This window comes from Colius striatus, chromosome 5 (genome assembly GCF_028858725.1).
Source record: "Colius striatus isolate bColStr4 chromosome 5, bColStr4.1.hap1, whole genome shotgun sequence".
NCBI lineage: Eukaryota > Metazoa > Chordata > Aves > Coliiformes > Coliidae > Colius > Colius striatus.
In genome coordinates, this window is record NC_084763.1 from 52,298,533 (window position 1) to 52,315,166 (window position 16,634).

Genomic DNA, 16,634 nt, shown 5'->3' on the forward strand with positions numbered 1-16,634 from the left:
AACAAACTCCTGTCAACTTCAACACATCTGGAACCTCCCCTTTTATTTGAATACTTCTGTGAAAGAAATATTTTAAAATCCTGGTCCCCGAAATTATTCTTCTACTATTTTAAATCTCACACATTATTTTCTTTTCAAAGGAATTTGATTTCTTGGAGACAGAACTACACTAGGCTTATTGATGTTACAAGCAGACGGTCTGGGGCTGTTGGCACAGCCTTCTGCTACTCATCATTCCTCTCAAACGCTGATGCAGTGCAGCAGGGAAGCCCCAAGCTAGCACTCTAAACAAAACATTTCTAAGAAAGGGAATTGGGTAGACTTCTGGGTTCACAGAGGGGATGACATTTTACACTTTAAGAAAGATTCTTTCCTTTAAGAAATAATTCCCTTTGAGCAAGGGAAAAAAAAAATATTTGGCTTTTTACATCTATTGTGTCTTAAGTTTTGGAGTCCACTGTTGGATTTGAAAGAGTCAGAAGAATATGCTGCCTCTTGTCTGTATTGTAGATGTTCAGAACATTCATCATCTTCTGCAGCAGGCACTAGAACTGCAGTGGTTTACTCATCTAAACTGCTCAAGTGTTTGCAACGCACAGCTTTTAAGCTGAAGTAAAAAGGGTATTGTGTATTTATACAAGTAGAGGAGGAAATCTTGTTTTTGAAAGACCTGTTATTGTGAGATGTGTCTCTGCATATGTAACATTAATTTCAGGACCTTGAGGACCATGCTGACATAAGTATGTGAATGGTCCATTATTTGTAACTGGCGAGAGCCCTGTAGCGTGTTTTTTCGTTTCCATTTTCTGTTAAGTAGATGTCACTGCTTTAGACTTTTTGTTTGTCTTCTGTGGGAATCTCAAGCCAATCTTAAAAGTGTTAAAATGGCTGGAAAATTTTAGCTTCAAAAGGAAAAAAAGAAAGAGCATTTTAGCAAATACTTGGAACATATTTTGGCATCTCCTATATTAGAAGTTGCTCTGAATGATTAAACAAACCCAATCTCAAATACTTAGCTGGTGTAGTAAGTGATTAATTTTTAGCCAGAGGTAAGTTAAATAATCAATTTATTAATACCACCTTGAAATGACATTAATAATAGAATTTCCATTAATGGCAGCGTTAATTAATTCCTTGCAGAGGTATCCACTGCTGTTCACATCTGAAAAACACAAATAAAAGACAGGAAGCTTTTGGTGCTAAAACGTATGGCTGAAAGGTCTGCCGATGCTGTAGTTTTTAAATGGGCTTTTAAGTAATTCATATTTAATTTCAAATGCCAATATTCAAGTAATCAAATGATTTTCTGGCTGTCAGGCATATGTTAGCTTCTTTTAAAGCTGCAGAAAGCAGAAAACAGAAGCAAGTCTTACAGTCTAATGCAGACTGCAGATTTTAGAGAAATTGCTTTGAAATGGCAAACTTGGTTAAAATGGTTATGTTCTTGAATCTTTTTTTCCTATCAAACTACTCTTTTGTTATTTACTCAGTTACTAAATAAGCAGCAATTATGCAGAAAGATTTAATGGGCTCTAAAATAAGAGATTGAGAAAAATGTATTTTTCTACTTTAGTTTCGTAGTATAAAATAAGAATTAGTATCCAAACAGGCTTTTAAAATCCGTTTTTAGGAGGAAAATCTGGTTGTAATGACTTGAAGAATGTTACTATTGTGTCCTGCTTTCCAGTTTATCTCCTGTTTGACTGTCTTCAGCTGTTTAATATCGTAACATATTGATGAGAAGCTCTGAAACTGTCATTTCAATATTTTGTGATAATCAGTGTGGAGACAAGCTCCATCACTTAGATTTCACCCTAACACACAATTCCTCTTTATTTGCATTATAAGTGATATTTTTAATAATAAAGGCATCATTTTCATGGGAACAAGTATCATAACATGCACTTACAGATGTCTTGAATTTTAAAAGAACAGTATGTTTCAACAGTTGTCAAATCCTGACAGCTGCTCCTTTTTTTTTTTTTAGGCTTTAGTTCCCTTTTTTTTCAGTTTTATTATTTTAATAGTGAGTATTTTCTATTCATTCCTTGGACAATTTTGCCCTCTTAAGTGAAACCAGGATAATGCAGAACTCCCCTGGTGGTCTGCCTGCTCGCAATTATGCTCTACTGCCTGTACGATGTCAAATTAGCAGTTACAGCTGAGTCTACTTGTGCTTACAAAGAACTTAAGTATGTTGGTTGAGAGTGAGCAACTTGGAAGGAAACCTGAAGAGCAAAAAGAAAACCGAACTGTGAAATGAAGCCCACCATATTTCGTATTTCATGAGCAATTTTGGAGATGAAAACATGGTTTGAAATTAATCTAAACCTGATTGAGTTGCCACCTCTGGTGTGTGGTTTCATAAATAGGCATAAACGCAGAAAAAAATGCATTTTGAACAAAGAATTTTCTAATCAAGCTCCTATTTGGGGAAAAAATGCTGTAGTTAGCTATGTTACATCTTATTTAAATTATATACAAAACACATAACTGATAATTTGATTGGAAGATGCTTCTAGATGTAACAAATCACTTCTTAGCTTTGCTTCTTACATTGTTACAACATATAGTAATTCACAGAATTCTGAGAGGAGTTAGAACTAAAGAGGGATTTTAGTGTAGGAACGTAGTAAAAAGATTGCTAAGTCTTGAATTTAGTTTCTTCCTTTTATGTCAATAGGTAAGGTAGATAGTTCCAAAATCAGAGTTATATTTTCCTGCTGTAATTTTTTTCAACTAATTTCAGAAGAACATTTTTTAATGTATTTCTTTTAATGGTTTCAGTGTGCTTCATACGCCTCTCATACAACAGATATGTGAAGCATGTCTTAGATTTCTCTGTGAAATTAATTTCAAGGTCACATACACAGAGATAAGTTTCAAAACATCACACTGCAATAGATCCCCAAGAGAGGCATCTGAACTCTGAATGTCTGTTCCTATTTCAGCATTTAACCTTCACGTCACACCAACCCCATTATTGTTTTTTAAAACGAATGACTGGTTTGCCTTCATTTCTTTGTGGGGTTTTTGTAGGAAAACCAGGCTTTTAAACAGAAGAATTTTAAAAGAATAAAGAACAACTACTTGCATTTTAAATGTTGGGTGTTCATTTTGCAACAGGAAGACATTAACCATGTTGTAAAGGAAAGTAGAGACCCAGCTCCCAAAACTATTAGAGGGAAAAGCTGAAATCTTCAGCCTTCCCAATGAAGCTCTAGTTATTCTTCCATCTTAAAGACCTGGTGATTCCAGACTTTTGATTCAGTTCAAAACCACCTGTGCCAAATTATTGGAAACCATATTTAGTATTATATCCCGTTTTAAAACAATACTTCCATATATGCTGGAGAGCCCAGTCAGCCTTTAGTGAATGTAGCTTCTTTCATGTTTTCTAAAATGGTATATACAAGCCATTCACTGTGAAAAGAATCCCAGAGTGTGGAACTTCACTCTTGGCAGATGTTTTACTCCTTTTCAAAAGTTATAAACTGCAAGCCCAGTTTTGCCATAATTAGTTGTATGAATAATGTGACTCAGGGTTAGTTCCAAACAAACGATAAGACTGCTGGGCAGCATTTCTCCCGCAACCTGATCTTTGTCTTTGTTAGATGCTGCCAGATTGTGAAGATAATTAGTGTGTTTTCCTTTTTCAGTCCAAGACTTATTCTGAAACTTAACTGTCCTACAGCTTCCTCCAAAATATTGGCAATAACGTTAGTCATAAGCATTGTTTTTCATTATGACGAAAAAAAACCCCCTTTGGGAGGGAAATAAAGGCTAATAGTCATTTCAACACATTTAAGATAGTATATTGAATTGAAATGTGTTAAGAAATCTGCAAAACACTATATCCATATTCATACAGAAGTAAAACTTGATACTTACTTTTCAATAATTTTTTTTTTTCCAAAAACAGTGTTAGTGGGCTGTTGCACCATAATTTTAGGTTTTGAAATCAGGCTTTTCCATATTCTGTCATCTTACTCAAAAAAATCTTTATTGCTTTTCAGCTTTTTCAAAGGCAGTGAAATCTTCCTGCCCTTAAAATTCTCTGTGACAGTGGCAAACTTTGAAATGCAAACCTAAAGTGTGCAAAATAACAGGCTTTTTTTAATAAATAAATACTTCATATTTGTAAAATCTATTGTGCCTTTCTTGCATCTTTAAGTAGGGGATTAAAAACAATGGAGATGGTTCAGAAAGAAAATCTATTATTAATTTAGTGGAAGTAGTTAGATGTTCATCTCCTGTGCAGCTCTTAAAATATTTAGTTCTTTAATGATAGTAATATGTTCATTATAATAAATTACATTCTAGGAGAATCTTTTTCCAACAAGGATTTTGCTTCATTGGAGATATTTGAGTCTTCATTAAAAATTAACCCTGGTAATTATTTCATTAAAGCAAAGTCTCACTCTTTTCATTCAGATACTGTTTTAAACTGCCACCGTGTAGTTTTCTTTGTATTTCTTTCAATGCATAAGAAGAAATTGTACATTTTAGGTTTTTCCTACATGAACACATATATTATTAATTTTAAATAACTATGAGAGCAACCCTTGGTCACATATTTCATAGGGTTTTAATTTCTAAATTCACAAAACAATTTTATGGCATAAATTTCATTTAAAGTACTACTAGAATCACTGCTAGTGCTGGCTGTCATTAGTAATATTTGGGACTACAACACTATCCTAGGGCTGTTCAGCTTTAAATAGGGAGAATGGTATTGCCTAGGACACCAAAAGACTAGACTAGAAAGAGGGAAAGGAATCAGCTGAGAGACATCATACAAATAATGTGGTAAGAGCAAACACAGGCACTTAGCTTTTTAACTTCATTTTCTTATGTGGGACCCACTGTTTTTACTTCTTCCTTTTATTCTTCCTTTTTCTTCACATGCCTCAGTACTGGCTTTTGATTTACTCAGTTCTGCACTTGCCAGATTTTCACAGCTGTGGGTGTTTGGGTGAAGAAAATGACCTCAGATAAGAATCCTCAGAGCGATTATTGAGGTTTGGGGAAGCCTGCACACAAGGCAGTGAAGAGTCTGGATTTTTGGGAGAGCTGATTCACTCTAAATGTCCTTCGGAGGACCTCTTGGGCCTTGTGATGGGAGGCAAGCAATGCAGCTGTGTCAGCTTTGCTAACTCACTATTATTAGAAATAGATTAGAGACAAGGTGAGAGTGGAGTATGGCACCTGGATGACTGGCTTACCAGCTCTAGCATCTTCCAAAAAAAGGACATTGCTTGTAATTTAAGAGGGTTTTTTAGTGAAATTAGGACTGTCTCCAGTGGATAAGTGCACTTCCCCCTCCCCGTACCCACCAGGTCTCACTGGCTGATGCTCTGCTGTGCAGGAAGTCTGTGGCAGAGCCTACAGATGAACCTGCATCTCAGCATCTTAACCACAAACACATCCTTCCTCTTTACTCACCCCTCAGCTTTAAACAGCATTTTAATAGCATTTATTTTCAGTATTAATGGGTTTGTTTCACTTTAACCTCTGCCTCGTTTAAAAAATAACTTGAATATACAAGGTGGAAAGCCAACATTTGGGATTATTTTTTTTCTGTGACTTTGGGCTAGAAGTGAAGGGAGCGTGGTTTCCTGCATTCTTTTCATCATTGTTTCATCTTAAATTAATTCATCCAAAACTCCACTCCATTCTTAAGCATCCCACGCACTGGATTCCTTCTGCCCGTGTTGGCAACATCTCTGGAACCACCATCCCGCCTCTGCAGAATTAGCTCTTGTCGATGGGACGGTTTACCCAGTTGTGTATGATAATCTCTATTCAGTTGTTAGTCTGGAATGCTTATCAGATGTCTTCCCTACTTATTTTCATCCCAAACCTCTTACTGAGTAGACCAGAAAGAAAATCGTTGCAAATTGTGCTGTCGTGTTGGAGTAAATGGTTCATTGTGAACTTCAAGAAATGTCTAATGTCATCTTTGAGTTAAAGCAGCTGAGCTCTGCAGTGGGACTTCTCCATGCAAGGAGTCTGGGCTGGATTAATGGTTGTAGTTCCATCTCTGCTGCTTGGGGTTTTTTGTTTTTAAAAAAACATAGGGTCTTTATTAGAGGGTATTTTAATATATCAAAATATTCTAAATGCGACACAGTAACAATTCAGAACAGCCAAACTAGGGCCTTATTTTTTTCTAGTGTTCATAGGTGTCAGGATACAACGGATTTAACATGGATTCATAACTACTAAAGTGTTGCTAATGGTTTAAGTACTGTGTCTTCAAGCAGTGACTGGAAGGGAAGGATCACTTCTCTAAAGAAAGGCAGAATTCTGATATCTTTATCAATTCTCAAATTCCAGGCCCAAAAAAAAAATTAATTTGGACAATTGGAGAACTGAGTATTTTGGCCATTTCTGTGCACAGCTCAAGAACAAAAACAACTTCTGGCCATTATGAAGATCTGTAATGGCATTTCAGAGTCTCCTATGACGCTCTCATTTCAGTGCTGTGCTTCCAATGTGTACATTCTGGAGCAGAGAAAAGGGCCTCTGGGAATCTTTTCCTTATTGTGTCATAGGAAGAAAATTTTAGGGAAAATACCATCTCCTGTAAGGTTATAAGCAAAGTCTCACTGGTTAAACTTCTGGAGGACATTCCAGTAGGCTGATGTTAACTGGCTTTTATTCCTAGCAGAAGGACCTTCAGATTAAGGGGAAATAATTTTATTTAAAGTACCCATTAGCTCATGGTCTTTGAGGGTTACAGCACTTGGTTGTTCTGTAATGTTTTCCTTGTAAAGAAAACATGTTCTTCCTTACTATTGATTAAAGGTGGGGGCAGGGAGAAAGGCAAATTTTTTTAAAGGCTGTGATTGCAGAAGCTGCTATTACTTCTAGATTGGTTGACTAAATATCCTGAAGGATCTGCTTTTCTGTTTGTTGGGTTGCTGGGGTTTCTAAAGTAAACTTCCAGTTACTGCCCTTTGAAAACAGAGCCTGTTTGAGAGGTCTTTGAACAGAATCCAGTAGTGACCATATCTGACTTTCCTTAACACTGTTGCAAATCACTTCATGAGAGAGTTAAAGATGAGGATAATCAGCTAATGCTCCCACATTGATAATATTTACTTACATATGTAAAAGGCTGTGGCCTTCTCTAGCATTTGCCACTTTTAAGGAGCATTTCATAACTCATGTTCACTTGATGCTTTCAAATGATTGGTCGCTGTTAGGCACTTAGAACCATTCACAGAAGCTGTGTAAAATGCAGTCCAACCTGACTTGATCTTTAAGATCTGATGCAAGCACTTTGTTATGAGGTATAGATTATGTTCTGACTTCACTTATTGCCAGTCACTTTGACAAATGACATCCTGAAAGAAGCTCGATGCAAATCGAGGTTTAATGCAAATCAAGTGTTGAGGTGGAGACTTTGTCCTGGCTACTTTTCCTGCATGCCCAGTACATGTGTATCTTCTAGGCCATATACAGGAGGGATAAACTAAAGAAACAGCTCCTTGGGTTCAGTTACAGGGAGCTGCATGCCATGGAGATGCTTCTGCTTCCCCCAGAGAGGTGTCTCGGTGGTGCCCTGTCTGGCACAGGGGAGCTCCAGAGGTGCCACTGCTGATGTGGAGACCACGATGGGCCAGCAGCTTCAGCAGACTCCTCTCTGTGATCCTGCTCTTTCTTACAGGAGTTTTGGTTTATTTTAGGCCAAAGAGCTGCCAACGTTCAAAGACAACGATTTTATTAACGATGGACAAAAGATTCATATTGATGAGAGTAACAAAAAGATGTTCCTTGAAAAACTCAAAAAAGATGTTGAGGTAAGAATGTGCTTGTTCAGTTATATGTGATTAAAATGTGGGGCAAATTACAGGTATCCCAGGAAATTGTACCTGCAATTCATTAATGAAAACTATTATTTATAAGACTGTAAGCACTGACTGTTTTAAAAGAAACACATTTAAACTTTCAGGAGTTGGTCACTGCTTTTGCTGATGTGATAAATGGGTTGCTGCCATAGCTGGTTGCCATACATTGTCCCTGCCTTGATGATGTGGTGTTAAAATGATGCTACTACTTAGTACTTAAGCACTTTACAAGCCTAGTACTTCCAAATGCCCCCAAGAGAGAGGTGAGTATTGTTAGTTGTGTTTTGGAGATGGAGGTACACCATAGCTGAGGCCATCCTTACACATCCATAACAGAGGATGTGGCATCCCCACTCACAGCCGTGCATGTTCTGTTTGTTTCGTGTTAGTAATCCAGTTTTAAAACATCCTTGGTATCACAACAGTAGACTGCTTCAGCAATTTGTGTACAGAAGTTGGACTAATCATCTTAATGTAGTCTTTCATATAAAATTGTAATCGGTAGAATATAGACAGTTGTGGAAGAGTGTTAATGTGTGAACTTAATGTGATGTTTTATTATAACTGATTTAATCCTGTAAATAAACAAAACTAAATATTAGACTACCTAGTTCACACAGCTTGACTTTAGTTTCCATAATTGAAACTATTGTTACAAAGCACAGTATTTTGCAGTGCTGACATGCAAAGCCTAAAATGTGTTTTCCTTGTTGGAAGAGTACTGATAGCAAAATACATCTTGACTTATTAAGACTTTCAGCTATTTATTGTCAAAATGGCACTGTGAATTGACTTGTCTGATTCTTCAGATCTATATCTTATTAGTTGCATAAAGCAAAATACTGTCACTTCAGAATTTACCCAGTAATTTGCTTCTGAGGAAATATAATTTTTCCATCCTACTAAGTGGTAAATTTACAGTGTTGATAATTATGAAAACACACATCTTTTGTGAAATAGCAATGTGTGTTTATATCTAAAATGATGTTCTGGGATACTACTCTCTATCAATGTCACAGCTGTAGAGATAAGTTTATTTGGGTTTAAGTTTTGTGCTCTTTTAACAGGTACTGGTGTTGTTGATTAATGCTTTTACAGTAAATAGGCTGCAGAAAATCTCTTGAAGTACGTGCATAGAATGTGGAAGATACTTTATTACCCCAGAAGGTGGATTGTGTGCGATCTTCTACATCATTTACTGGATTGTGGCTGTAACGGCAGAGTCCAGATCGTATCTTGAGAGGCTGCTTTTTATGGGTTTGAAATTTATACAGAGCAATGTTAAATACCCATATAAGCTACTGGTGTGAAGTGCTCTGGCACCTGATTTTAACAATGACAAGCTGTTCTTTAACCTTTTTTTCTTTTATTGGCTTTTCTGCCTTTGCTAGGTAACTGGTAGCACACATTTTGTATTCAATGTGTAAACATATCTCTCTACAATAAAATGTACACCACTTAGTATGTTATTATCTTATTACACAGTATTTATAGTTAAATATATTATGGAGTAGTATTCTAAACTGTATGGCTGTCTATCCTTGTTTGTCATTAGGGTGTGTTTATTTCTTTCATAATTGAGACTTATGTCCAAATATCTGTGTTCATACTAACAAATATCTGTTACTGCTGGTTTGATGTCCTCTTGTCTGCTTTCCTGCTTCCTCATTCCATTTTGAAATCAGATGATCTTTCCATTGTGCTGTTCTCCATAAGCCTTTTGGCTGTCAGCAGCATCTCATTTTTTTCCTAAGAGCTGTTCTCTTCTAATTTGATCACTCTTTTTCCCAAGAGTTTGTTTTCATTTGCGCTTTTTTGTATGATTATTGGTAGATTTTTTTTGTGTGTCTCTCCTCAGTATTTATCAAGTACCTAATGCCTGGAGTCCTTTGGCCAATTCGGCTGTTCTTCTTGTATATTCTTGTACATCATCTCTTCAAACTTAGATCTCTTCCAGTTTTGTGAAGAGTCTTTTGCTTTCTAATATTGAAATTATTAGAAACCAGTTTCTTCTTTACTCTTAAAATCTCCTCTCACAATGTATTTTTTCTAGCACTTGAATTTACAGTCACTTTTTATCTCTTGATTCCTTTCTTTTCTCAGAATCAGGATTTTGACCAAGTATTTTCTCATTTCCTAGTATTTTATACTCTTTCATCATTGTTTCAAAGTCTGCTTTAAATCCTTTTTTTTCTGTAGTCTGCTCTAACGTCCTTTTTATAACCATGTAGAGTTTCTGAAAACTGAAACAGTTTGTATCTTCAGCCTGTTACTCCGCATACCATAAGCAAGGGCTCCACAGGTTCAAAATCACAATATTGCTTTTAGTCTGCAGCACATCTCTGCCCTGCCTACCCCTCACCCTCTTGAACTGTTTATCCCATCTTCCTGCTTTTATACTTCCCTTATTTCCATCCTCCTCTTAGCTTTCTGCCTTATCCCCTTCTCCTCAACTAAAATAATGCTTTGTCTCTATATAATGTGCACTCATCTTTTCTAAAAGCTCCCATCCTCAGTCTTTATTCAAAACCACCCTTTCATTCACGCTCACCTTTTGCTGATGTGATTTAAATTGTGAGCCTCTCACTGTGAAGGAGAATACAGCATCATTTCGTGTCTTTGTGGTGTAAAACTTCACTGCTTCCCACTGCAACAATATTTAAACACTTTTTCACACTTGTCTTGTAAGGCTTAAAAGGGAGTGAGGAGGCAGATTTAGCACCAGGTCGCCGCATGCCTGAGAGCACAGAGGTTGGTCTGGATGTCGAGTGGTGACAGGACAGCCCTAATTGAAACACGAGACAGCAGGAACAGTCATCGGCTCGCACGGGTGTTGGTCTTCACCACAGCAAAAATTGTTTCTCCCTGAGGATTTTAGGAGAGTGACCCACAGCTGTTTTATAATAGAAGTTGACAAGTGACCTGTGTGCTCTTACTACATCTTAACAAATTCAAGTATTTCTCTGCTAGCCTTATCACTTAATCCTCCCTTTTGCTCTCTTTTAGAAGCGTCTGTTTTTCTCAACTGATGACTTCTTTGTGTAACTTCTCCTGTTTGTAAGCTTCCATTTTTCAGTGATATTGATATATTGCTTATTATCACTTTCTAGTTCCTTGCTCAGTTAAAACTCATGGACTACAGCTTGCTGGTTGGGATTCATGACGTTGAAAGAGCAGAACAAGAAGAAGTAGAATGTGAAGAGAATGATGGAGAAGAGGAAGGTGAAAGTGATGGGACTCACCCCATTGGAACCCCTCCAGACAGTCCAGGAAACACGCTGAACAGCTCACTGCCTTTGGCTCCGGGAGAATTTGATCCAGCTATTGATGTTTATGGAATAAAATCCCATGAAAGTAAGCAGCAGTCATTACTTTTATGTAAGGATGTTTTGATTCTTACACCAGAATCCTAAAGTCTTCACAACCACATGAAGGAAAAGTTAAACTGCAAACTATGAATTCACTCTGCAGATAGTTATTAGTTGCTCTTTGGTGCAGCAGAAAGCAGAAGACACCTATAATGTTGAGCATTGTTTTGAACATCTTTGTGATCAAATAATTGACCTACTATGCAATTCACCTACTAACATTCACCTACTACTCACCTACTACACAATCAAGTCATGTAATGACTTAGCTACTCAGATACAGCATTTCTCAGTTAATTTATGGGCGTTTTCATCCCTTTTGTAAAATCTAGTATCTATACTTGTTCTTTTTGTGGCAGAGGACACTGTTAAAAGCAGTCCAGAGAGGACAAGAAAAGCAGCATTCCAAGTTACATTTCACTCTTTTGATTGCTTTTTCAAAATCAGCATACTCATACCCAATTACCAATTTCCAACTGAGAAGGTTGTCATAAGGAATGCATAAGAAGCCCGAAACTGGATTTGATGTTAGTGTGCAAAACTGAAGTATGACTAGTTACCTGTGGCTGTTCAAGACAGGAAAGTTATCTTCTTTTCTCCTGAGCATTTGCATGGATAAATACATGGGTTTATTCATATACCTGGGTTTATTCACAAAGAAAACATGGTCTTGTTTGTCAACGTGGAAACAATACCTTTCATATAAAACTTCATAGCCTTTCAACAAAGGAAGATGAAATCCACATTGCTTTCAGTGAGCAATAATTCTTATTTCTGTATGCTGGTGTTTTATTTTACAGTCTTTTAGGGGAGTTTTGCATTATATACCAGTGCAGTTAAACTCTCAATTAAGGACAGTTTGAGCCTGTGATCTTTACAGGTCTGTGATTCTGATTGACGTTAACCCATCTTAGCTGCTAATTGAGCCTCATAAAGTCGCTTTTATTTGAAGCAAGAATCAGGATTAAGATGTTTCAAAAGTCATCCTTACTGCCATGTGTTTGCCATTTGCAGATGCACCTAGGAAGGAAGTATACTTTATGGCCATTATTGACATTCTTACTCATTATGATGCAAAAAAGAAAGCTGCCCATGCTGCAAAAACGGTAAAGCACGGGGTAAGTATCTGGGTTGGGGTTTTTCCTCCAATTCCATTTATACTTCTGCATTGTTTGCTTAGTGCAGCTCAGGAAAATCTAGGGAAAGGGGAAATAGATGAATTTTTTTCATGTTTTTTCTAGTTTAATGTGTAAGACCAAAGTACTGAGTAACTGCTATGCACACTGAGAGTGGAAGTACCTTTTCAGCAGTTAGGCGTAGCTTTTTTGCCCATGTGAGAACTCTAGTGAGATGCCTTTTTAGGACTTTGTCCTGAATTTGTGCACCTTACTCTTGTAAACAAAGCCATTCACCAGATGCTTGTATTAGTATACAGCATGGTGAAAGCTGTTGTGAATCTTATTTCAATTGTAAGGCCTTAGTGATGATTTCATTATTTGGTACAGTCTGTTGAAATTAGTTCTTCAACATATAATGTTGACTTCCTAAAAGGAAAAAATAAGACTTGCAAAATTAGGCCTAAAATCTTACATATTAAATACTCAGAGACCATTCAGTGAAGGCTTCTGTTTAACTACCACGAATTTCTGTATTTTGCCTGAAAGTGCTGCTTAACAGCAGACACCAAAGAACCGCGGTGAAGCGGCTCAGTCTTCCAGAACTATGATTTATATCTCTCATTGTCACTCTTGTTCTGATTTAAAGTTCAAATTTCATAAACTTTTTATAAAGAGCATGATCACTCATGAGGCTAAAATCCCTCATTGAAGTATCTAAAGGATAAGGGTATGATGGAGGTGTCTAAGCAAAGGCCTCGGGGATTTTTAGTTTGCAGGAGAGTGATGTGGAATGCTCAGCAATAAGCTCTGCACAGGCCTGAAGAAAGTATTTTTTATCTCTCTGAAACAATGCTCTCATTACTGTCTGCTTTCGGAGCAACCAATGCAGACTTAACAAAAACATAAGGGATAGAAATATGTGGTGAATAACAACTGTGATTATTAAAACTGGCTGGGATTAGAACTTAATAGGGAACATTACTTTTGTACAACTCTTTTGTTTACTTCACTGTCTCCATCCTGAGCCACCTGACACTGAAGTCTGTCATTAACTGTGTTCATGCAATCTTCCCCTTTTGTAAATCAAGAAAAATATAAGTAAAAATGTGGCTAAAGCTCTGGAAACCACAAATAGAAACACGAATGAAACTGTGATTTCATTGAAATAACAGTTGTGCAGCTTATTCAGTGAGTCCACATTTAAATGCATATATGTGGAAAAAATGTTACTAATTGTTACCATATATTTCAAGCCAGGTTATTTAGTGTTTAGATAGCAATAAATGTTGCACAAGTATTGATGTGCCGGAGTCTGTTTATGAATCAGTGGGAAGCATGGTTAAGTGTGCAGCAGAAATTCTATAGGAGACTGAAGTACAGTGAAAATGGAGAGAAATATGGAAAGTAAAGAGAATACTTTTAGGAAATGGAAGACGGTTGTCTTTCAGTGGTGAGTACAGAGTGCCACTGTTCTCATGTGAAGCCTAAAAAGGCATCAGTAAGATTCTGCTTGAGGGGCATTATAATTTGCCTAGTGTCTGGGTCTGAGACTACACATGAAGCTCATTGAATAAGTAACGTTGTTGGTGACAAAGCATCAAATAAAACATTGGTTCTTCCTTCTTTCCTCTCCCCTCCCAATTCTCTGTGTAGGCTGGTGCAGAAATTTCAACTGTTAATCCTGAACAGTATTCAAAGCGCTTCTTGGACTTTATTGCCAACATCTTGACGTAACCTCTCAAGTTACATAGGACAGACACGAGACCTGGGGACAGCAGCAGTGGCTACAAGTGTAGGGAAATAAAGGAACTCTGAGAAGCGCTCATCTTGCAGAAAGCAACCCCTTTGTTTACATCTGCTGGCAAAGATGACTGAAGTGGTGGAATACTCGCTTTAACAGCTGCCTGATATTCCCAGCATAGTTCTAGCTCTTTCTGACTCTTCTGTGTGTGCAAAAAAAAAAAGAAAAACAATTAAAAGAAATTAAATAAATAGAACAGCTTACTCAGAGTGCACTGTGACTAATACTCTGATGCTACCAGCTGAAACAGAATAAACGAGCAAAGAGTTGTGGGGTGGGGCTGGGGAAGAGTAAATGCATGTTAAATCTACAATATTGATATCCAATTGTAAACTGTGGATCAGTTTATTTTTCGAACTAAAAAGATACATGACAGTATTCTTCATGACGATGGCGATGACAGTGATAAAAACTGTACTGCGAATGTTACACTTACACCCTGCACACTGGCACTCCTTAAAAAAGCAGCTGCAACAGCCCTTGGTGCCAGAGGCTTTTCCCATATGGTTAATAGCAGTTGGATTTGTTCCTTTTTTTTCCGTTCCTCCCTCTCCCGCTTTCGTCTTCTTTTCAGCAGGAAATTCAGCCTCTCCGACATCTAAGAGCCGGCGTCTCTTAAAAAGAGCTAATTCATGCTACATGTACATTTTTGCTACAGTAAACTTATGTTAAGGGAAAACTTTGCTTATTTCACTTTGTTACCTGAAATTTCCATTTGTTTTATATTCTTGCAATATAGGAACTAATAATGTTACAAGTTGGGGGGGGGGAAGCTTACCTGAAGAAGTGCATAGTTTTGGGCAATAGTAGCTCCATCTTTCACCCATGGTGGGAGATGTGCACACTGATAGAAGTTCCATTCCCTTGTAATTTACTGAGAATTAGAAGTCTGAATGCTTATGTTGTCCTGTTGAAACAGCGGTATTTTACTATAGATGATCCCTCAAAAAACGAACCCTGACATTTACTGTTTACATTCTTAAGGAAAGCAGGGATATTTCTGAATTTCAGAGCCGTGTACAATATATATTACTTTTGAGTTTACATGTAAAGTTATTTTGCAGTACAAATGAAGTAACGTTTGTCATCTTCCAAGGTGTAATGTGCAGTAGTGTACTGAAGTGAATGTCTCCCTCACCTCCGTGATAGACTCTTTTACAATAAAATGAGAAAGGGTGTTTCAGAGGGGTTTTTCCCAAGGTTGTCTTTTAGCAGCAAAATGACCTGCCCTACGATTTACTCAAGTTTGATTGTATAGTACATTGCCTAAAACTGTGCTGACCATGTTTAACTTGTTTAGAGTTTTTAAACCAACGTTGTCGTTGTATTTCTTCTTTTCTTGTGTTTCTCCCTGAAAGACTCCATGCTTGAAAGAGACAAATTTACACGTGCTTAAGAGTTTATCTACTTACACACTGTGCTAAAGCCGTGCCTTTAAAAACATCTTTATCGAAGTTGTTAGATTCTGAGAAGTCAAACCCTCCCTGTCGTGGTTTCTAACTGAAAGCAGGAGTGCCAGCATGCCTTCTCCATAGCCAGTGTCAGTGCTGTACGCCTGCAGACCGCTCAGAGCACCTGTAACGGTTTCCTTCAGAAGAGCCCATACAGCAGCCACCCCTCACACTCTCTTCAGCAGCCAAAGGCAATACTCTCCCTGTTGCTGTGTACTAATTTTCTCCTCCTTTCCCCAACCTTTCCTCCAGGATTTCTTTTTGTTACATTTGACTTAGTGATGTCCACAGCACTGTAATGTATGTGTATACTTTTGTATTGTATGTATTTAAATAAGTTGGTACTGTGGCTTGGTTTGTTTTTTGGGGTGTTTTTTTTGTCCTTTCCGTCTATACCCCAGTCGTCTGCGTTCTCACCCAGTTTTCATTTTGTGAAGCATGCTGTGGCTTTTAAAAGTATAAGGCCACAGAGAGACCCTGGAGTAAAAATGAGGTACATGTACTTGGAGTATATACTCAATTGTGGCCAACAAGTGTACATTTTTAGACAACTTTAGACATTTACAGCAAAGCATTCCTTTTTGTCTGTGCAGCAGTTTTTGTCACTCATTCTTGTTGATAAACTGTTTCTTTGGACAGGGCAAGGAAGACTTATTATTGTATATGTTAGTGCTTAGATTACACTCCAAACATGAGCAAGGCTTTATAAAATAAAGCACTTTGATGACTTACTAGGTAAATCCTCTGTTCTTGTCTTTCAACTGTGGTTCTGGATCGTTTACAGATGAGTTTTGGATGGCAAAGTGAGCGTGGAGCCTATATTGCAAAGGGGAATCATAGAGTGGTAGGGTTGGAAAGGACCTTTAGAGATCATCCAGTCCCACCTCCCTGCAGAAACTTCATACTTTTTCATGAGATTTTCCCCAGCTTCTTCCATGCTTAATTTAGGTGGATTGAACCATTTGGGTTTGGGAGCTTAACCTGTGCTCCGAGAACAAATATTGAGGTTTGTAATTGGCAGCTCTATGGACTAAATCCTG

General features: G+C 37.4%; 1 protein-coding gene across 1 annotated transcript in view; it reads left to right on the forward strand.

The window, feature by feature from the left end:
• Nucleotides 1-16,321, forward strand: part of PIP4K2A (phosphatidylinositol-5-phosphate 4-kinase type 2 alpha) — a 125,051-nt gene extending 108,730 nt beyond the window's left edge. Inside the window, exons 7-10 of the mRNA XM_061996397.1 lie at nucleotides 7,695-7,808; nucleotides 10,967-11,210; nucleotides 12,239-12,342; nucleotides 13,996-16,321. Of these exons, the coding sequence (XP_061852381.1) occupies nucleotides 7,695-7,808; nucleotides 10,967-11,210; nucleotides 12,239-12,342; nucleotides 13,996-14,076 (543 nt within the window). The 3' untranslated portion in view covers nucleotides 14,077-16,321. The remainder of the gene's footprint in view (nucleotides 1-7,694; nucleotides 7,809-10,966; nucleotides 11,211-12,238; nucleotides 12,343-13,995) is intronic.
• The last annotated feature ends 313 nt before the right edge of the window (nucleotides 16,322-16,634 follow it).